General features: G+C 44.3%; 1 protein-coding gene across 1 annotated transcript; it reads left to right on the top strand.

The window, feature by feature from the left end:
- The first annotated feature begins 17076 nt into the window (after positions 1-17076).
- LOC119312546 (putative B3 domain-containing protein Os04g0346900) lies at positions 17077-22798 on the top strand. The gene is made up of 9 exons (XM_037588279.1): positions 17077-17210; positions 20496-20604; positions 20695-20974; positions 21051-21136; positions 21245-21539; positions 21614-21682; positions 21762-21830; positions 21913-22103; positions 22290-22798. The coding sequence occupies exons 2-9, from the start codon at positions 20530-20532 to the stop codon at positions 22527-22529; spliced, it is 1305 nt and encodes a 434-aa protein (XP_037444176.1). The 5' UTR covers positions 17077-17210; positions 20496-20529; the 3' UTR covers positions 22530-22798.
- Positions 22799-23045: the final 247 nt, after the last annotated feature.

The following is a 23045-nucleotide window of genomic DNA, read 5'->3' as shown; positions in this document are numbered from 1 at the left end:
GGGAAAAAGCTAGCAGCAGCGCGGGTTTTAGGTGTATCAGTAGCGCGGGCAGGCGCGCTACTAATAAGGCGCTACAGCTATTGCTTAGCAGTAGCGCGTGCCCGCACGCGCTACTGCTAGGACAAATAGCTGCAGCGTTTGTTCAATTCCACGCTACTGCTAATGTAACTACTGGCAACGTGTTTTCTGTCCATCGCTACTAGTATTCTTTTTATTTTTTTATTTTTAGTGTATTTATGCGCCATCGTACAAATATTGGTACAATACCAGTTATGAGGTTTACATCATTATGTCCATAACAGTGTGTCAAATGAAGGTGGATTAGGTTCAAGTGGAGGCAATATGTGGTGCATGTCAAAAGTATACTACTAATCCAAACTTGATCTAGTTTGGACTAGTAGTACTTTCGATGTGCACCACATGTTGCCTCCACTTGAATCTAATCCGCTAGCACAAGCTATTTAATCATCATCATAGTCATTACCACCAACAGTATTTATTTAATCACCACTAACACTAGCTAATAATAATCATCATAGTCATTACCACCAACACTAGCTATTTTATCATCATAGTAATAGTGTAGCACATCATCATCCTCAAACTCATTTCTAGCTAGCTTATCACTCCTGCTGCTCTCTCTTAGGTAAAATAACATAAAACATGTATAGCTCTCCTCCTTGATCAAGTTGGAGCATGCAGATGAACCTGTCTCCTAATCGTGGGTAGCGCATCTATTTGCTGCCCCCTAGTACTTCTCTACGCTCCCCCATCACATATTTGGTCCAGTCTTGCACTATTAAGCATCCGTCGCTAATCTTGAATGCACTAAAGTAATCTGTAGGATATCTTGGCCGTAAGCTGATAATACTCATGGTACCTTTAGTCTCAATCCCATAGGGCACAACATTCATCGGGAGTCCCTGTTGAAGAACACCGTATGGTAACATACTTAGCAATGAAGTTTAGCTTCAAAAACAATGTATGGAAAAGATGCACTGAGAACAAATAGTAAAAATCTTACCATCCTTCCTAAATAGATGTGACCGTAGTTCATTACGAACACTATTGGTCGCACATTTTCAGTACTAACATTTCTAAATGCAGGAAGAAAATTTGTCTTGACAGTATCAAGATCCTCAATCCATGAAACATAATGACTGAGCTCCTCGCAGTTGAGTTCAGCCCCTGGATAGTATACGGTCCTGCCTACCAAGCGCTGGACATGTTTTCTTGCACCGAAATAAGCTGACAATACAAATTAGTTGTCAACTATTTTTGAATAAACAATATCAAAGACATAAATATGGTTGAGAAACTTACATAATGGTATAACTGGAGGCATCTGCACATCGACCTAGATGTCGGTATTACCTTCAATATCATCTTCCGGACGAATATCAAAGGTGATAACCATATCAGGCTCAAATGCATAAGTCTTGCATAGTGCTCGCCATGTTTTGCATCCAAAATAGGTGTAGTCGTCTGAATTGTATAATTTTGCATGGAAAATATAACCATGCTCGGTCTTCAAGTAAACTTTCTTTTCCTTCGTAGTATGACTGAAACCTATCTTATCCAATACAAAAACTCTTGCATGGCAGGGGATACGCTAGTAGAATAGTAAAAAATATAAGTTGAAGCAAATGAAGCAGATGTCATGCTTAATTACGAAAAAAGACTTGTCGTTGTGACTTACTGTATCTACTTCGAAGTTCTCGTCCAGCTTGATGCTAAAGCGCCTATCATCATCTAGGAAGATTCTGTCGCACAGGCCGCACTCGTCTTCGCAGTATTTGCAAATACCGAAATCCTTTTCGTCGTCAGACATTTCCTATGTTCATAGTTAAAACATTAATTTAAAATCGATCGAAGACAACTACCAGGATACTCAACACACAAATCCGGGGCACTCGATATTTCCTACATATTCTGGCACAAGTCATGCCAAAATTCACGGAAAAATCTGGCATGACCTTTGCGAAAATAGGACATATCGAGCGCCTGAAATTTGCCGGAACGGAAATGAATCAACACTCCGGCAAAACATAGGCCACTCGGAGGTGTAACCTGCAAACATGACCGGCCACTTGGATATTGAGCAACACAAGATATACATTTCAAAATATCTTATAGGACTCAAATTAGCATGCATTCAATAAGCAAAAGTAAATCATCTCATGCGTCCATACATCGTCGAATATTATCACTAATACATCACGAATTGTGTCATACATATAACATCACTAATACAACTAAAACCCTAGCACACGACGGGTATCGGCGTGGGCGGTGGACACCCACAGAGAAGGAACCATCACGGGATCATAGCTCCAGTGAGATCCCTGGAGAACCTGCCAGATATTGGAGAACGACATGTGCTCCAACGCAAACAAGTAGCGATAGACGTGCGCGTCCTCCTCACTGACACGGTGACGCACCACCTCCACGGAGTCCTCGAGCCTCTGGACCGTCACTGGCCCACGCGACCGCCACCAAAGAAGGTTCAGGTCAACGACAGGCTGGCTCCTCACCAACCTGCGCCCTCCGGTAGGTAGCGCCTCCCAGTACCACCCCGGCGGAGCCCAGTCCCGAACATGGCCGATCTGGTCAAGCAGGTGTCATCCTCCACCGACTCGACGACGAGGATGCGGGATAGGCATCGTCCACGTCGAGGCAGGAAAAATTGCTTTAACTAAAAAATAGCAACAAGTTCTTACTAGCTAGTTCTATTAATTCAACTAGTTCTTACTAAAAATAAACTTACTATAAATAAAAATATTCTAGTACCTAATTAGTACCTAGTTCTTACTAACTAATTAGTACCTAGGAACTACTGCCCTAATTACCATCTAATTTGATGAACCTATAGGGGTGGAAAGTGGTAGCAGATATTCCAATTATCCAACTATAAAGTGAAATAAGTGGTCAAATTTTACTCTTTTTATGATTCATCTTAGAATTTTGATTCGTTTTCACCCTTACATGAACCCTAACTCATTTGAGCCGCATCCGCATCCGATTTGTTTCCACTCTTACATGAACCCTAACTAATTTGATGCAACTAAAATATAAAGAAACCCTAGGCAGAGGTAGGCGAGAGGGAGGAGCGGGCGTGCTCACCTCGGGTGCCTGCGACAAGGGAGGGGCAGGGCGGCGTCGAGGTTAGGGTTGGGGCTCGGGCGCACGACGGATGGCGGCGTCAAGGTCGGGGTCGGGGGCGGCGTCCGGGGCGGCATTGAGGTCAGGGGCGCGGGCAGCGTTGAATCTGGGGTCGGGGCGGCGTAGAGGGTGTGTGGAGAGCACGCAGCGGCCGATGGGCGACGGCGGCGGCCGACAGGCGACGGCGGCGGCCGACAGGCGACGGCGGCGGCGAGAATGGAGAGAGTTGGATTTGGGGGAAGTGGCCGCGTGGGAAAGGACGAACCCCGTGGTTAAGTCAGAAGTAGGAGTAGCGCATTCCAGGAAAAGCGTTGCTACTATGTTAGCTACAGTGCGTTCTGGGATACACGCTACTGCTACTCCTTTCTCTTTTCCCCCCTTTTTCATTTAGTTTTCTTCACATTTTATTTTTTTCCTTTCACCTTATTCTATTTCTTTCATTTTCAATTACCTTTCTATTTTCTTTCCATTAATTTTATAACCTTTAGCAGTAGAGAGTTTATATTAAAACGCGCTGCTACAAATAAAGTAGCGGTAGCGCGGTTCGTTATAGTTCGCTACTACTATGTGTAGCCTATCGGCTAAGCCGTGGGAATTTTAGTAGTAACGTGTTTATAGCCAGACGCGCTACTGCTAGAACTTTATCTGCAGCGCGGTTTCCTTAGGCGCGCTACTGCTACTTAGCACCAGCGTGCTTTTTTGACCCTCGCTACTGCTAAAGTTCTGTGTATAAGGTTTTCCCTGGTAGTGTTAGCAGCAGCGCGGTAGTATCAGTAGCACGCACACGGGAAGCGCACTATAGCTATTAGCAGTAGCGAGCTCCACAGAAGAACGCTGCTGCTACACTTGTATATCAGTAGTGCGGGTGCGCACGCGCTGCTACTATGGTTTAGCTGTAGGGCCTTATTAGTAGCGCCGCCTCCCGCGCTACTAATAACCCTAAAACCCGCGCTGCTGCTAGGCTTTTCCCTAGTAGTGCAAGCTTAGGCTTTTGGCCTAAGTTGGTCTAAGCCCATGGATCAAAGTAGCCCTCTCCAGTGTACTGAGGAGGATCCTGGGGGTTCCACTGGTTAGCGAGCTCCTGCGGATCCCACTGATAAATAGACTCCTGATATGGATCAGGTGATGGCTCTAGCTCCGGGTCTGGGGACCGTGTCCCCCTCCAATATGCATGAATATCCGCAGGCAAAAAAATTACCTGCCTGAATGAAGATCGAACAAAGTAGGTGCAGGCAAGGTAACAATCTTAAAATTATCCTCGTCAAATACTAGTTTATAAATGAGTCTCTTTTCCTTATCATAGCAAAGAAAATCACACGCTACCACACTCTTATAATCTAAGTAAATAGTGGGCAGCAACTTCTCCTCTTTTTCATAGTGTCTAATGGGTATCTCAAAATATTTAGCGAGACGAGAAGCATAGATACCTCCAAAGATAGTACCCTTTGTACGGTTTAAACTCAACCGTTTAGCAACCATAGTGCCTAAACTGAAAGTTTTATCACGAAGTAAAGCATGGCACAAAATGGCAAGGTCAGGAGCACTAAGGCCCCCATTGTCCCCGCGACCAATTAAACATCTACTAGAAAATAATGAGTAGTAAAGCATGATAGGAAAGTGTATACTAGATGTTCGTGCTGCCGACACCTTTCTCCTTTCCCCTATAGTAACGTCATTAATAAAATCGTCCAGATCACTAGGACGTGGTTCCTCGACGATGCCCTCAAAACATAACTTGCAAACCTCACAAAAATCATAGAGCGACATCTCCTTATGCTCATCATATAAACAAAATTCTACCGAGGGTGGTGATCTCCTAGCATGAAAGTGAAAATTTTGCGTAAAAGTATTAGTGAGTAGGAGGTACTGATCACACTTATCGTGGAGAAAGTCGGTGATGCCTGCATTCTCAGCCAAGTAATAGAAATCTTCATAAATTCCGGCTGCCTTTAAGAATGCATCACTTGGCCATTCACAAGGCCGGACCTCCGCGGTGCGAGGAAGGTTGTACTTGGGCTTTTCATTTTCTTCGTTCTCCTTTTCCTTCGAATCCCGGCTCGAGGAGCCTCTCAACAATCTCCTCATCATTTTCTCCCTCTGAAATTTTCTGAAATTTTTAGTGACTGAAAATAAAAGTGAACTAAACTCAACGAAATTGATAGCAACTACTCCTACAAGTGCCTTGCGGCTATATCATGCATCAAAACTACTTTGGACCATATAAATTTGACATGCAAGCTTAAGAGCAGGGTCACCACAGCAGCAAAAGTTTGCAATAAATAAAGCACTAGAACAAAAACTAATTGGACCATTGGAGGAGTCACATACCAAAGAACAATCCCCCAAAGCAGTTTTGTGAATGGAGCTTTGAGCAAGGCGATCGAAAATGGCAGTAAAATGAGCAAGAACACAGGTTTTAGCTATGGGGTGATTTTTTCTGGAGGAAGACGAAATGGATAGGTGCTGGAATAAGTGGAGGGGGCCATGTGGGGCCCACAAGACAGGGGGGCGCCCAGGGGGTAGGGCACGCCCTCCACCCTTGTGGCCAGTTGGTGCATCCCCCTGGTGTGTTCTCAGTGCCAGAAATTCTCAAATATTCTATAAAAATCATACTAAATTTTCAGGGCATTTGGAGAACTTCTATTTTCGGGGTATTTTTTATTGCAAGGATAATTCAAAAAACAGACAGAAAATACTACTTTTGCTTTATTTAATATAAATAACAGAAAGGAAAAGGAGGGTACAGAAAGTTGTGCTTCCTTAATTCATCCATCTCATGCTCATCAAAAGGAATCCACTAACAAGGTTGATCAAGTCTTGTTAACAAACCTCTTTTGAATAACATGAAACCGGAGAACTTCGAATAACACTAGGTTACCTCAACGGGGATATGCATGTCCCCAACAATAAGAATATCATATTTCTTTTTGACAGTAGGAAGAGGGAATTCAAAACCTCCAATAGTAATAGTTGAAATTTTCCTAATAGAATTGATACTATGAACTTGAGGTTGTTTCTTCGGAAAGTGTACCGTATGCTCATTAACATTAACATGAAAAGTGACATTGCCTTTGTTGCAATCAATAACAACACCTACAGTATTCAAAAAGGGTCTACCCAGGATAATCGACATTCTGTTGTCCTCAGGAATATCAACAATAACAAAGTCCGCTAAGATAGTAATGTTTGCAACCGAAACAGGCACATCCTCACAAATACCCATGGGTATAACAGTTGATTTATCAGCCATTTGCAAAGAGATTTCAGTAGGTGTCAACTTATTCAAATCAAGTCTACGATATAAAGAGAAAGGCATAACACTAATACCGGCGCCAATATCACATAAAGCAGTTTTAACATAGTTTCTTTTAATGGAGCATGGTATAGTTGGTACTCCTGGATCTCCAAGTTTCTTTGGTATTCCACCCTAAAAATTATAATTAGCAAGCATGGTGGAAATTTCAGCTTCCATTATCTTTCTTTTATTAGTAGCAATATCTTTCATATACTTAGCATAAGGAGGCATTTTAAGCATATCACTCAAACGCATACGCAAAAAATATAGGTCTAATCATTTCAACAAAGTGCTCAAAATCCTCATCATCCTTTTCCTTGGATGGCTTAGGAGGAAAAGGCATTGGTTTCTGAACCCATGGTTCTCTTTCTTTACCGTGCTTTCTAGCAACGAAGTCTCTCTTATCATAATGTTGATTCATAAAGATCAACAACAGGTTCAATCTCTACATCATTATCATTACTAGGTTGAGCATCATCATTAACATTCTCACTAGGTTCATGTTCATCGCCAGATTGTGTCTCAGCATCAAGAGATATCATTGGGGTTCTCAAGTGTGTCAATAACAGGTTCACTAGAAGCATGCAAAGTCCTATTAGTATTCCTTTTCTTTTTATTAGTAGGACTAGGTGTATCAGTCTTAATTCTCTGAGATCTTGCTCAGCTCTCTTAGGTTGGCCCTCAGGATACAAAGGTTCCTGGGTCATTTTACCACCACTAGTCAAAACCCTTACAACATTATCATTGTTCTTATTATTTAACTCGTTGAGAAAATCATCATCTTGTGCCTTAAGTACTTGTTCTACTTGAGTTGTTACCATGGAAGCATGTTTATTAATAAGCTTAAGATCACTTTTAAGTCTAGACATATAATCACTCAAGTGTTCAACCATATAAGCATTGCGTTTCAATTGTCTACCAACATAAGCATTGGAGTTTTCTTGTTTAACAATAAAGTTATCAAACTCATCCAAGCATTGTATTATGAGTTATATCACCTTCATCAAATCTATAGAGAGAATTTACCTTCACTACCTGTGTCGGGTTATCAAGACCATGTATTTCCTCAATGGGAGGTATATTCTTAACATCTTCAGCTTTAATACCTTTTTCTTCCATAGATTTCTTTGCCTCTTGCATATCTTCAGGATTGAGAAATAGAATACCTATTTTCTGTGGAGTTTGCTTAGGAATTGGTTCAGGAAGTGTCCAATCATTATCATTACTCAATATATTATTTAATAGCAATTCCTCTTGCTCAATAGTTCTTTCCCTGAAAACACAACTAGCACAACTATCCAGGTGGTCTCTAGAAGCATCAGTTAATCCATTATAAAAGATATCGAGTATTTCATTTTTCTTGTGAGGATGATCATGCAAAGCATTAAGTAATTGGAGAAGCCTCCCCCAAGCTTGTGGGAGACTATCTTCTTGAATTTGCACAAAGTTAAATATTTCCCTTAAGGCAGCTTGTTTCTTATGAGCAGGAAAATATTTTGCAGATAAGTGGTAAATCATATCCTCGGGACTACGCACACAACCAGGAGCAAGAGAATTAAACCATAACTTAGCATCACCCTTTAATGAGAAAGGAAACAACTTAAGAATATAGTAGTAGCGAATTTTTTTCCTCATGAGTAAATAGAGTGGCTATATCATTCAATTTAGTAAGATGTGCCACAATAGTTTTAGATTCATAACCATGGAAAGGGTCAGATTCAACCAAAGTAATTAACTCGGGATTGACAGAGATTCATAATCCTTATCAGTAACACAAATAGGTGAAGTAGCAAATGAAGGATCATATTGCATTCTAGCATTCAAAGACTTCTTTCAGCTTAGCCAACAGTTTCTTAAGATCATATCTATTATTGCAAGCAAAAAAGTCTCTAGCAGTTTCTTCATCCATAATATAACCCTCAAGTACAACACGCAATTCATATCTAGGGGGACAATCTTCATCATCAGATTCAATGATATCATTAGTTTCAGTAATTTTATTCTCTCTAACCCAAGCAAGTTGTTCATCAAGAAATTCACCTAGTGGCACATCATTATCAAGCAGAGAAGTAGTATCATCATAATCATCATGCATAACAGAAGTGGCATCATCAATAACATGCAACATATCAAAATCAATAGCAGGTGTAGGTGTCGCAAGTTCACTCAAAATAGAAGATGAATCAAGTGCAGATCTAGACGGCAATTCCTTACCTCCCCTCGTAGTTGAGGGATAGATCTTGGTTTTTGTTGTCTTTCAAATTCCTCATAGTGATCAACATATATGAATCCCAAGTGACTCAGAGAATAGAGCTATGCTCCCCGGCAATGGCGCCAGAAAAAGGTATTGCTAACCCACAAGTATAGGAGGTCGCAATAGTTTTCGAGGGTAGAGTATTCAACCCAAATTTATTTATTTGACACAAGGGGAGCCAAAGAATATTCTCAAGTATTAGCAGCTGAGTTGTCAATTCAACCACACCTGAAAGACTTAATATCTATAGCAAAGTATTTAGTACCAAAGTAGTATGGAAGTAATGGTAACAGCGGCAAAACTAATAGTAGCAGTTTTTGTAGCAATCGTAACAGTGGCAACAGAAAAGTAACTAAGCAAAGATTAATATGAAAAGAGCTCGTAGGCAATGGATCAATGATGGATAGTTATGTCGTATGGCATTTATCATGCAACAGTCATAACATAGGGTGACACAGAACTAGCTCCAATTCATCAATATAATGTAGGCATGTATTCAGAATATAGTCATACGTACTTATGGAAAAGAACTTGCATGACATCTTTTGTCCTACCCTTCCGTGGCAGCAAGGTCCTATTGGAAACTAAGGGATATTAAGGCCTCCTTAATAGAGTACCGGACCAAAGCATTAGCACTTAGTGAATACATGAACTCCTCAAACTACGGTCATCACCGAGAAGTGTCCCAACTATTGTCACTCCGGGGTTGCCGGATCATAACACGTAGTAGGTGACTATAACTTGCAAGATAGGATCAAGAACACACATATATTCATGAAAACATAATAGGTTCGGATCTGAAATCATGGCACTCGGGCCCTAGTGACAAGCATTAAGCATGGCAAAGTCATAACAACATCAATCTTAGAACATAATGGATACTAGGGATCAAACCCTAACAAAACTAACTCAATTACATGGTAAATCTCATCCAACCCATCACCGTCCAGCAAGCCTACGATGGGATTACTCACGCACGGCGGTGAGCATCATGAAATTGGTGATGGAGGATGGTTGATGATGATGATGGCAACGGATTTCCCTCTCCGGAGCCCTGAATAGACTCCAGATCTACCCTCCCAAGGAAGAACAGTGCTTGGCGGCGGCTCCGTATCATAAAACGTGATGAATCCTTCTCCCTGATTTTTTTCTCCCCAGACGTGAATATATGGAGTTGGAGTTGAGGTCGGTGGAGGTCCAGGGGGCACACAAGACAGGGGGTGCACCCAGGGGGTAGGGCGCGCCCCCACCCTTGTCGCCAATATTTTCTATTTATTCCAAAAGTTATCTCCGTGAAGTTTTAGGCCATTCCGAGAACTTTTATTTCTCCACAAAAATAACACCATGGCAGTTCTACGAAAACAACGTTAGTCTAGGTTAGTTCCATTCAAATCATGCAAATTAGAGTCCAAAACAAGGTCAAAAGGGTTTGGAAAAGTAAATATGTTGGAGACATATCAGGGTACCATCCGAGACCAATCAACTGACGGTCCAGTTGTATTGATCAAGTAAACCATGTGCCACTAGGCGATGTGCAAGTCTCGGAGTATGGGCCTATCATCCAAGACCTTTTCAAGCAATGCAACAAGAAGCACGTTCACATGCCCTTCACATTGTACCATTGCTACAGAGAACTTTGCACCAACGAGAAGTGGATTAGAAGAAACTCTGAGATCACATCAAAGAGATCAAGGTTAAGCATACCCGTTGAGTATGAGATGAGGAGGATGAAGATCCACTAATAGATCAGATGGCAACAAGATTGCAAAAGAGAGGAAGAGGAGAGGAGCATTTGACAACACATACAAAGAAGAGCTTGTGGTCACGACTGAGACCAAAAAAGCCTTCGAGATTGAATGCAAAGAAGAGAGGGCATGAGATGGAATGAGCTCAAGTTGTTGGTAGATGAGAAATGGGGGTCAAAGTTGCCCCCCGGAGAAAGAAAGTTGAAGGCAGGGGAACGTAGGATTGCACTCGAGGAGGAGTGAATTTGAAACAAAATGTAGACTGGAGAATGTGCTATCATGTTCATGAACCCAACCACAATGGATGGCATGGAAAACAAGTTTTGGGAGCTCACTCCTGGAGAGATCTTGACCCAAACTGAGGTCTCTCTTCAAAATGGTGATGGTGCTATCCGTGTGGATGATGGTGGTGGTGGCCGTGTGGATGGTGGTGATGGTGGTGGACATGTAGATGGGGTGCCTATGGAGATGGTGGTGATGATGGCTGTGGTCATGATTTCTTCGATGAGGATGGTGTTTGGGTTCGTGATGCATGTCTTTGGTTGGGCTCGACTAGCCACATAAAAAATGCAATGGTGTGGTGATTTTGGATCAAACTTGATCGATGTGATGCCTTTTGGATGAACTATTCACGTGTTTTAATTTGAATTGCTTGATCTGTGCATGTTTATGCGTGTTCATGGTTTATATGTCGTGTATGTTTATCTTGAAATATTCGAATGGTTGATAATATATGGTGAACTTATTTGAAATGTATGCGGCTAGGCAAAAAGAATTAAGAAAAATATATATTCTACTCTAAATATAGGGGATCAGTTACGCTCGTCCCTCGTTAGAGGATAGGTATCCTCCTCTAAAGACACTCGACCATATCCTCTCTAACAGATAGGGGGCTGGTTAGAGCTGCCCTAAGTAATGCATATGTTTACGTTACACTCTTCAGCTTTACTAAGCTTGGTCGTATGATAGAACTAATAATTCTAAAATATGATCCATGGAACGATGCTAGCAGCATTGTTCGCAATCTGCTCAAATGGCATCCATCACCTAACCATTTTGGGAGAAACCAGAGTATGCAGCTACTAGCTCCAGCACAAACTACACTCGATTTGGTCTCAAGCAATGACTGTCATCCTACTGCTCCCCCTTCTCCTCCTCGTCAAGCTCACGCCACACCGTCGTCGAACCTGCCTCCAGGGCCATGGTAGCTGGTGGTGATCGACAACATGCACCACTGAAAGTGCAACTAATCCCCGGGTGGTTTTGGTTATTCATAACAACATATAGCTCATTGAATTAATGTCCTTTCAAGTTCAATATTCAGATAGTTCAATGATTGGCATGACATGGATTAGGAATGTGGACCCCTCAAAATGGTAAGGACACATATTGGCAAAACTCAAGACTCTTCTTTTATATTTTAGTGATCCAAGATCACATTGAGTCCATAGGAAAGCCAATACTATTAAAAGGGGATGAGGTGCTGCTTTATGGTCTACTTGCTCAAAATGCTTAGTGATATTGCTCAAAATCCCTCAACCACTTTCTCATTTCCAAATATGTCCAAAATCCAAAGTCAAACTCGGCCATGCCGATTCTTTCTACCCAGAGCCACTGAGCTCATTTGACATAGCCACTGCCAGAATCCCTAACAGTTCGGTCACATCGATACAGATCTGGTCTCACCAAGATGGCCTTGCATCCTCCATGTGACATGTTGCATTCTTTCGGTCCCATCGAGTTAGCTTGACATCCGCTCTGTTGTCTTTTGTTTCACTTCGGTCTCACCGAGTTGAAGCAATCAGCGCCACCGAGCTAATGTTTGCCCTAAGCTCTAGCACATTGGTCACATCGAGTTGTTCCCGTCGGTCCCACCGAGATTCCTAACGTTCACATTTTGAACTAAATCGGTCTCACCGAGTTCTTCTATTCGGTCTGACCGAGTTGGGTCAAATGTGTGTAACGGTTGGATATTGTGTGGAGGCTATATATACGCCTCCACCCCCATCTCCATTTGTGAGAGAGCCATCAGAACGTGCCTACACTTCCACTACTCATTTTCTGAGAGAGAACCACCTACTCATGTGTTGAGACCAAGATATACCAATCCTACCACAAGAATCTTGATCTCTAGCCTTCCCCAAGTTGATTTCCACTCAAATCATCTTTCCACCATATCCAAATCTGTGAGAGAGAGTTGAGTGTTGGGGAGACTATCATTTCAAGCACAAGAGCAGGGAGTTCATCGTCAACACGCCATCTATTACCTTTTGGAGAGTGGTGTCTCCTAGATTGTTTAGGCGTCACTTGGGAGCCTCCGACATGATGTGGAGTTGAACCAACGAGTTTTTAAGGGCAAGGAGATCGTCTACTTCGTGAAGATCTACCCGAGTGAGGCAAGTCCTTCATGGGCGATGGCCATGGTGGGATATACAATGTTTTGCTTCTTCGTGGACCCTTCATGGGTGGAGCCCTCCGTGGACTCGCACATTCGTTACCATTCATGGGTTGAAGTCTCCATCAACATGGACGTACGATAGCACCACCTATCGGAACCACGCCAAAAATCCCCGTGTCTACATTGCGTTTGCACTCTCCAATCCCTTCCCTTTACCTTCATATGCAATGTTTTACTTTTCGCTGCTATACTCTTAGAATTGCATGTGTAGTTTGATTGCTTGACTTGCACTAGTTGATAAAATCTACCAACAACTAAAATTGGGAAAATGCTAGAGTTTTATTTGGTCAAGTAGTCTAATCACCCCCCTCTAGACCTACTTTCGATCCTACAACCACCTTGTGGGCGCGCTCCCGCACTGTCCTCAAGCATGGGCCACTCATGCTGCTCCGCATAGGCGACCTCCCTATGGTTGTGGCCTCGTTGGCGGGTGCGACAATGGAGATGATGAAGAGCCATGACACCTTCTTGGCCATGCGGATGCACACCGACGCCATCGCCATGTTCATCGCCGGCAACCTTCGCATCGACCTCACACCCTGTGGTCCGTAAGCTCTGTGCCACGGGGCTGCTCGGCGTGCGGTGGATTTGGTCATTCCAGGCTATGTGCGAGGCCAAGGCGGCCGCCCTCGTACCATCCATGGCCACAACAATGTCGTTGTGAAACCATAGAACTTATAAAAAAACTTAAACAATTTGGCCAGGCGAAATGACACAATTCTTGAAAGTAATCTCCATGATGTTCACTGGTGGACGAACTCAAATTCCCTACCCGACTAGGCCTGGATCAATGTTTTCTAGTGAAGAATTTTTCACCCTTCATCGAACATGAGGGTTCTATGCCAATCAAAAAGTTCCTCGTTCAAGAACACATACTAGCTACAACCCGTGTCCTGTCGTGCAGGATTTCCCATGGCATGTTGTCCTGGTGTTCTTCCACTCTTCAGGGAAACCAGGTACGATCTGAACGAGTTATCTCGTAGGAACTCTTCTAAGACTACACATGAATTGTTCAACCTCATACACTCTATTCTTGGAGTTATGGTTGAGAGGGCAGTTGGAGCTCTGAGAGAATATATATAAGATCCTGGATCAGAAACCATCCCACCCTTTCCCGACTCAAGTTAGACTTGTTCTTGCATGTTGCATTTCTCCATAACTGGATCCTAAAATGGGGTTCTGATGAGCTTGTAACGCAGGAGAAAGATGTGACAACAAATGATACTGATAACCCCAGCCATTGTGTGGAGGCATATGACAATAAAGCTTAGAAAAGTAAAAGGTTGGAGTGGGCTTAGGCAATGCAGGCAAACAAAGGTAACACAAGGATCTGAAGAAGAAGACGTAACGGAGGATGGACTTCACCATATTCTACGTCGATGAAGTTTGTCTTATTGAGCCGTATGGTTGTTATTTGTACTGCAATTTATTGATGTTTATTTTGTCATGCATATGTAGTGTAATATGTGGTAAGGTCACTATTAGTGAGAAAGGGTGACCACAACATAAGCCGTGCACAACCAAACGCCATGTGTTTGCACGTTGACAATCATAACACATAATTGCCGCACATATCAGGCATGAAACTGCTCAGTGTTGCAATGCAGGCTACCAAACTATATACAAAACATAGATTTTGGCCTATATTCACTCAACTAGGGCCACCTCAGCCACAAGTGCAAATAACACAAGAATAGTGCAAACTGCCAAATGCCCCCATAAAGCATATACAACCGGTCTCCTCAAATGCAACCTATAGGTCCAGGCGGACGACCCAATCAGTGACTGGTCACAAAATCACGACCCAACCAGATTCCTCAAACGGGCCTTATACATCCGGACTGACGACACTCCTCATACCCATCTCAAATCTGGGGTGGATATGAGGAAGAGCAATTGCATCTGCCACTTCAGACTGACATGGATGACCCACATGGACACACGTCAAAACCTATCGGCCTGGTGAGGATGCATTCATGTCGTCGCTCCGGCGCGCCTCCCGAGGGGCTATATCTGGCTATTTAAGCCGGACGACAAGTCTCAATCCTAGACACTCCCATTTCCATCCCCTCCCTCTCATTCGCACACCACTCCGAACTCCGAGCTTGTCATCCACTCCAATCCGCTCCAAGCTTGCCGCCCGCCGATAGCCATGGTCCTCCAACGGATCACCACGTACAAGATGCTCACTTTAGGAGGAGGCGGAGATCGAGGCATGGCGCGCTGCTTGCATCGTCACCGACTTACATCCGGACTCTCGGAAGTAGGACGAGGCAAAGAAGGTGTCGCTAGAGTAGGAGGAGGCGGAGCAGCAGGCACGGGACACGGAAACGGATGAAGAGGAGGAGGTGGGCAGCGAGGCGAATCCGGCGCTTCCTTCGTCCAAATTCGTCATGGATGACGTGTTGGCCCAAGCGAAGGAGGCAGCAGAGCAGTAGGCCATCCTTGAGTCCGTCCGGCCAGAGCTCGAGGTCACGGTAATCCTCCGTGGCGCGAGTTGGAGGAAGTCTTCGCGTCGGCTAACGACCCTCTCGACTTATTAATTTCCTTGATATCAGTCTAGGAGTCGTAGTAGTTTGAAGTGTTTGTAGAACGTGGCACGATCTACGAAGTGGATGAATGGCCCAATCGAGACAGGCTTGGGCCTCGCACACAATGTTTGAGACCGTGTTGAAAACTTCGTCCGAACTTCCAATCGCGTGTTCCACTTAGATAGGCGACTTCCCCGGCCTACGGTCATGGTAACATTCTCATGGGCATCATCTTGAAGGACTCCACCCCAAGGTGGTAATTGATGAAGCATGTATGTAAAAGTACACCCCTGCAGGGTTGAAACCTACTCCCTCCGTTTCAGTTTACAAGTCCTGCACGATTACCTAGGTTGCCAATTTTATCACCCTAATATAAACTATATAACACAAAAATTATACCTTTTGAAAATAGAACATCTGAAATTTATATTGTTATACTTTTTGCAATATATGACTTGTATTAGGTCAGTGAAATTGATGATCTAGGGGTACGCGCACGCCCTGTAAACTGAGAGAGAGGGAGTATTGAAATAGTCATGTCTGTGGTTAATGACTACTTGAGACATGATTAATCATAAACAACTTTAACAAACACTCTAAAATTGTCTAGATAAATGTGAATGCTATGGATTGCTTCCTCACAGATACCGCCCGGCACTGCCGGCAGTGAGGTTGTGAACGTCCGGAGAACTAGAAAAGTTGTAGCTACTTAATACTCCCTCTGTCCCATAATATAAGAGCGTTTTTGACACTATAGTAGCTCATTTTATGCTACATTAGCATAAAATATATATGAGATTTGAGGTTTGTGGTTGCAGTGGAAACGAGGGTTGACCAGACCCTGCTGCGGAAACGCGATATGGTCCGTAGACATATACGAGGGTCACTTTTGAGGAGCCGGAGCTAACAAATTCAGGAGTCAATAGTCAATAGTAAAGAATGTAGTGGGTAAATGTAAACTAACTGATTAGACGAAGTATTGTTCACCCATTCATCTGCAACAAATAAACTTTCTTGACAAATAAACTTTCTCTACAAAAGTAGTGCTCCCTCCGTTCCTAAATATTTGTCTTTCTAAACATTTTAAATGGACTACAACATATGGATGTATGTAGACATATTTTAAAATGTAGATTTACTCATTTTGTTTCGCATGTAGTCATGTGTTGAAATCTCTGGAAAGACAAATATTTGAAAACGGAGGGAGTAGTATCGGGCAAGAGCATGACTTGAACTAACCAATTTTCTGCCAAAGAAAAAAGACATGGAGTGTGTTTGGATTGTGGCCAAAGTGCACCCTACAAATTTTTTGGTGATGACCCAAGAATTGGTCTTTGTTTGAATGGTTGCCAATTTTTGGCATGCCAATAAACTCTAGCCAACTCTAGTTCATTTTTATTGCCAATGTTAGCCAAATTATGGGCAACCAAAATCTTAATCAAAATTGTACCTAGCCAATGCTTTGGTGGGGCAACATTGGTCACAAACCAAACACACCAATGAACTCGGAGGCAGGGCAAATAAATCCATATGACACGCTGACAAGTAAGAAAGGAAGCTAGCTCTCCACTCCAGTGAATGCAGTGCAGTAAAGGAGTATCATCGACTAGTTCGTCCCCCGCTGGCCTCCCCTCCCTCGCCCCGTTCCTCCAGTTCGTCTCCCCTTCCCCCTGCCCTCCCTTAGCGCAGGCACGCGCGCAGCTTGGCGCGGCGGCCGACGGCCGACGGCCAGCGCAAGGAAGGAGCAAGGCCGGAAGGGCAGGAGGTAACCCCATCTCCTCCCTCCTTTCCCCCCTCTCATCTCCTCCTAAATTCTTGATTGAAACCCCTGGGGTGTCGAGCAGTGGGAGAGTGAACGGGGAATGGATCTGCGGTAGCGGCGACCTCGTCGGCCTGGGCGTCGCGTCCGGCCGGTTCTTGATGGGGACGAGGGTGTGAGGCGGGGGAGGGACGGGCTACTTTCGAGGAGGAAGAGGCGGCGCGGCGGCGGCGGCGCCGCCCTCTACGAGCAGTGCTACGCAGCCGACGATATTGCAGCCGATGCATGCACGACGGTAGGTAATCACCGTTAGATTAAATCCCTGCATGATTACGGGACGTAAGATCCTACTATCGTCCACAAGTCGTCCATCAGATATCGTGTGTGAAGCTATTCCGGCCCTCTACTCTGTGCACGTGCCAGGTCCAACCCCTACAATAAATGGGCCGGTTCCAATGGGCTAAAATCTAGCATTGCTGTGATGCTGTCACATTTTTTTAAAGCATCCCTAAGGTCCAGTGCAAATAAACTACACGAATTTCTAAAAAAAAAACTACACGATGCTAAAATTTAGCATTGCCATCACATTTTTTAAGAAAGAAAAAATCCCGAAGACTAAAGCATCCGGCAGCGCGAAGAGGAAACCCAGGACACAGCCAGGCATCAATCACAAAATAGACTAGAGTAGGAGGAGGCGGAGCAGTAGGCACGGGACGCGGAAACAGATGAAGAGAAGGAGGTGGGTAGGGAGGCGAATCCGGTGCTTCCTTCAACCAGATTCGTCATGGATGACGTGTTGGCCCAAGCGAAGGAGGCGGCAAAGCAGTAGGCCATCCTTGAGTCCATCCGGCCGGAGCTCAAGGTCACAGTAATCCTCCGCAGCGCGAGCTGGAGGAAGTCTTCAGACATGGAGTACGACGAGGAGCCGGAACTACGGATTGCAGCTATCGACCCTCTCGACTTATTAATTTTCTTCATCTCAGTCTATGAGTTGTAGTAGTTTGAAGAGTTTGTAGGACGTGGTACGACCTACAAAGTGGATGAACGGCCCAATCGTGACAGGCTTGGGCCACACACACAACGTTTGAGACCGTGTTGAAAACTTCGGTCAAACTTCCAATCGCGGGTTCCCACTTAGATAGGCGACTTCCGTAGCCTACGGTCATGGTAACATCCTCACCGGTATTCTCTGGAAGGACTCCATCCCAAGGTGGTAATTGATGGAGCATGTGTGTAAAAGTACACCCCGCAGGGTTGAAACCTATTGAAATAGTCGTGTATGTGGTTAATGACTACTTGAGACATTATTAATCATAGACAACTCTAACAAACACTCTAAAATTGTCTAGATAAGTGTGAATGCTATGGATTGCTTCCTCACAGATACTGTCCGGCGCTGCGACAGTGAGGTTGTGAACGTTTGGAGAACTAGAAAAGTCGTGGCTACTTAATACTCCCTCTATCCAATAATATAACAACGTTTTTGACACTATACACTAGCTCATTTTATGCTACATGATGTAGCATAAAAAATATATGAGATTTGAGGTTTGTGGTTGCAGTGGAAATGAGGGTTGACTAGACCCTGACGCAGAAACGCAAGACGGTCTGTAGACATATACGAGGGTCACTTTTGAGGAGCCGGAGCTAACAAATTCAGGAGTCAATAGATAATAGTCAATAGTAAAGAATGTAGTGGGTAAATATAAACTAACTGATCAGACGAAGTATTGTTCATCCGTTCATCTGCAACGAATAAACTTTCTTACAAATAAACTTTCTCTACAAGAGTAATAGTATCAGGTAAGAGCATGACTTGAGCTAACCAATTTTCTGGCAAAGAAAAAAACATGAACTTGGAGGCAGGGTTGGCCAAACGTGTCAGGCTAAACGGGCCAGCCCGCGAGCACGCCAGCATAACCCGTCATGGGCCAGGCACGACACAGGCTAAATGGGCAGTGCCCGGCACGCGACACGCCTTGGGCCGTGCCTGGGCCTGAAGCCTGGGCACGCGGGGCCAGCACGACACGACCAGTTTATTTATTATATAATTTTCATTTTTTTATATATGTATGCCTAAAATATAGCCCAATAGGTCTGAACCGCGTGCTAAACGGGCCAACGTGCCGGCCCGTTTACTAATTGGGTCGTGCCTGGGCAGGGAGGTGCAGCACGCGGTCCGGCACGACACGGCCCGTATAGTAATCGTGCCCTGATGGGCCGTGCCGGGCCAGGCACGATTACGATGGGTCGGGCCGGCCCGTTTGGCCAGGTTTGGGCAGGGCAAATAAATCCATATGACACGATGACATGTCTAAAAAAAATATGACACGCTGACAAGCGAAGAAAGGAAGCTAGCTCTCCACTCGAGTGAATGCAGTGCAGTAAAGGAGTATCATCGAGTCATCGACTAGCTCGTCCGCCGCTGGCCTCGCCTCCCTCGCCCCGTTCCTCCAGTTCGTCTCCCCTCCCTTAGCGTAGGCACGCGCGCAGCTTGCGCGGCGGCCGACGGCCGACGGCCAGCGCAAGGAAGGAGCAAGGCCGGAAGGGCAGGAGGTAACCCCATCTCCTCCCTCCTTTCCCCCCTCTCCTCTCCTCCTAAATTCTTGATTGAAACCCTTGGCTTGTTAGATGCAATTAGTTTCCCTCACTCAAATCGAGGGTGTTGAGCAGTGGGAGGGTGAACGGGGAATGGATCTGCGGTAGCGGCGACCTCGGCGGCCTGGGCGTCGCGTCCGGCCGGTTCTTGATGGGGACTAGGGTGTGAGGCGGGGGAGGGACGGGCTACTTGCGAGGAGGAAGAGGCGGCGGCGGCGCCGCCCTCTACTCCGTGCACGAACGATGGCCAGGTCCAACCCCTACAATAAATGGGCCGGTTCCAATGGGCTAAAATCTAGCATTGCTGTGATGCTGTCACATTTTTTTTAAAGCATCCCTAAGGTCCAGTGCAAATAAACTACACGATGCTAAAATTTAGCATTGCCATCACAAAAAAAAATTATAAGAAAGAAAAAAATCACTAAGATTTAGGTGTCCGGCAGCGTGAAGAGGAAACCCAGGGCACAGCCAGGCATCAATCACAAAATAGAACTCTTCACAGGGCATATATAAGAAAGAAAGAAAAAATGGGTTAGTACTCCTAGGAGTACATACTCAAAGGCATCCCTAAGATTAAACAGTTTTGCATATGCTGTTTAACATTCTTTTACACTTGATGCTTGGGTCCCCAAGTTGATTGATGCATTTCTCTGTCATTCTCATGCACATTTACATGTTATTCACTGCTTGCAGGTGGTGGAACTTCTTTCTTGGATCTGTTAAAGCAATGGGATTGTCAAGTAACTGTGCTAAGACAATCAAGGTCCAGCAGTGTGTGAAATTGCCTGATTCCAACTATCTTGTAAGAACGACACCACTGTTACTGCTGTTGTGTTGTCCATCTTAAATTCTGATATATACTTCCGTGACGACCCCCACTTTGGTTATGCAGCACATCGACGATGAGCTCGCTGGGTGCTTTGGTACCGAAGATCATGGTGATGGGCGGACGGCCCTCGTTCTCAGCCCGTTCGGCAAGAATGTCTGGCCTGTCAAGGTCGACCGAGACGCCAAAGGGGCATTCCTGGGTGATGGGTGGCCACAGTTTGTTGCCGCGCACGGTATTGGCGTTGGCTGGTACTTGGTGATCCGGCATGAAGGGTGCGGCGTGCTCACTCTAAAGGCGTTCAACTCCAGCTTTGTCATTAAAGAGTTCGGCCTAACAATCACTGGTGTGTTTGGACTTTCACAGTTACTCGTACTTTCGGCCTAAAAATTCATAGCTAATTCACTCTTGTTCATGTTTAGTTTTGAGCCCAGCCGAGATTGAGAACGCCTTTGCTCGTAAGCCACAGTTCATCGTGCCACTTCAGAGAAGTTTCATGGAAAAGATGGTTTGCTTACTTTTCTTGTTTAAATGTTCAGAACCAAGTCCTTAAGTGCACCATCATTAAGCTGCTGACTATGTTCACTCCATTATGCTGTTTCACCTGTCCTCGCAGCCTATTCCTCCCGAGTTTCTGCAACGAGGATACATCTCGGAAGAAGACCTGAACAGACCGAGACCGATAGCCACTTTTTTAACATCCTGGCATATCGAGCTCAAGAAGGATGGCCCGAATGTCTTCTTCACTGGTTCCGAATGGCCAAAGTTTCTGGCCTACTTTGAAATTGCTGAAACCGATGTCCTGCTGATCAAGTATCAGGGGTGCATGAACTTCTCATTCGAGACCTTCCCAAATGGGAATAATGAGCACACCGAGGAAAAAATAAGCTCGTCTCAGCAAAGCGAGCAATGTGAGTAAACAAATTTTTCTGAAAAGTTATATCTTGGTAATAGATTTAATTGATCACTACCATTGTCCTCTTAGCACCTGCAGCACAATGCCAAGAGGAAGAACATGTTTCCACTCGGAGAAGGACACAAAGCAGTGGCATAAGTATGAAACAAGCTTCAACTTTTTTGAAAAACTATATCTTGGTAATATATTAAATTGATTACTAACATTGTCTTCTTAGCACCTGGAGCACAAAGCCAAGAGGAAGAACATGTTTCCACTCGGACAAGGAAACAAAACAATGGCAAAAGTATGAAACAAGCCTCAACTTTTTCTGAAAAACTATATATCTTGGTAATAGATTAAATTGATTACTACCATTGTCCTCTTAGCACCTGGAGCACAAAGCCAAGAGGAAGAACATGTTTGCAGCCGGAAAAGGAAACAAAGCGAAGTCAAAAGCATGCTAGACGGACCCACAACTTCACAACACCGAAAGAAGGCTCTCTGTGAGCTTGGGTCGACGGGATCACAGGCTTGGTTAAGGAAGGAGATCAACGGACTCGCGCTTAAAAGATATCTTGTAAGTACAATCATTATTTGAAAAAGAGAGTAAGAAATAAGAGTGCACCTTTTGGAAATAAGGGAACCAACCAACCAATCAAACTACTTGACATGCCAGTTTATTATCAACTAGGTGTATAATATTTGTCATCATACACCCACGAACTGTGATACAAATAACCCGTGCGATCGCAATGGCTTGCAGCATTTTCCAGCACGCTTCGGATTCCTGGAGCGTTGCAAGATCACGCTCAAGTCCGTGGAGAGGAACAAGTCTTGGGAGGTGGAAGGTGTCAACTACCATCCAGGCACCAACAGGTCTTATAATTGTCTTACGAGAGGCTGGAAGGCCTTCTGTAAGGAGAACGAGCTCAAGGCAGGAGACATCTGCACCTTCAAAGTCATCAAGAGCACGCTGTGGCATGTTGTCATCGACCGCTGCTAGAAATACGGTTCATAGATGATCTTGGCTGATGGCGGACCTGCTGGTTTTGCGAACCTAAGTAGTATCATGATGAATATTGTGGTGAAATGATAATCAACCTGCTAGGAGTTTGTGTTCCATGATATTTACTTGGTTCGTAACCTGCTAGTGCTAGGTGTTTTCGTTCATGACTTGTGATTAGGTGGCTGGCTCTTGTGAAGGCATGATATTTAACCTGCTAGGTGTTGGTTTTATCGCTGTAATGCAGCAGTGCACTATATTTATTGTTCTCTCTGTGCTACTATTAGTCGATTACTCATTGACAAAAGTCTCCTTTGTCTTTGTCCAAGTATACAAAAATGAGGGTTAACCTCGTCGCCAGAGAAAATAGTTAAAGTGCTGCCATTACCGGTAGTTTTCTGCATAAAAGTTATAACTCATACTCCCTCTGTTCACTTATCACTTTTATAAGGTGTTTAAGACATTTCAGACAGCGTGCAAAGTTGTCTGAAACGACTTCCAAAAGTGAACGGAGGG

This window comes from Triticum dicoccoides, chromosome 5B (assembly GCF_002162155.2).
Source record: "Triticum dicoccoides isolate Atlit2015 ecotype Zavitan chromosome 5B, WEW_v2.0, whole genome shotgun sequence".
NCBI lineage: Eukaryota > Viridiplantae > Streptophyta > Magnoliopsida > Poales > Poaceae > Triticum > Triticum dicoccoides.
Note: the sequence above shows the minus strand (reverse complement) of the source record. Positions and strands in the feature narration are given on the sequence as shown.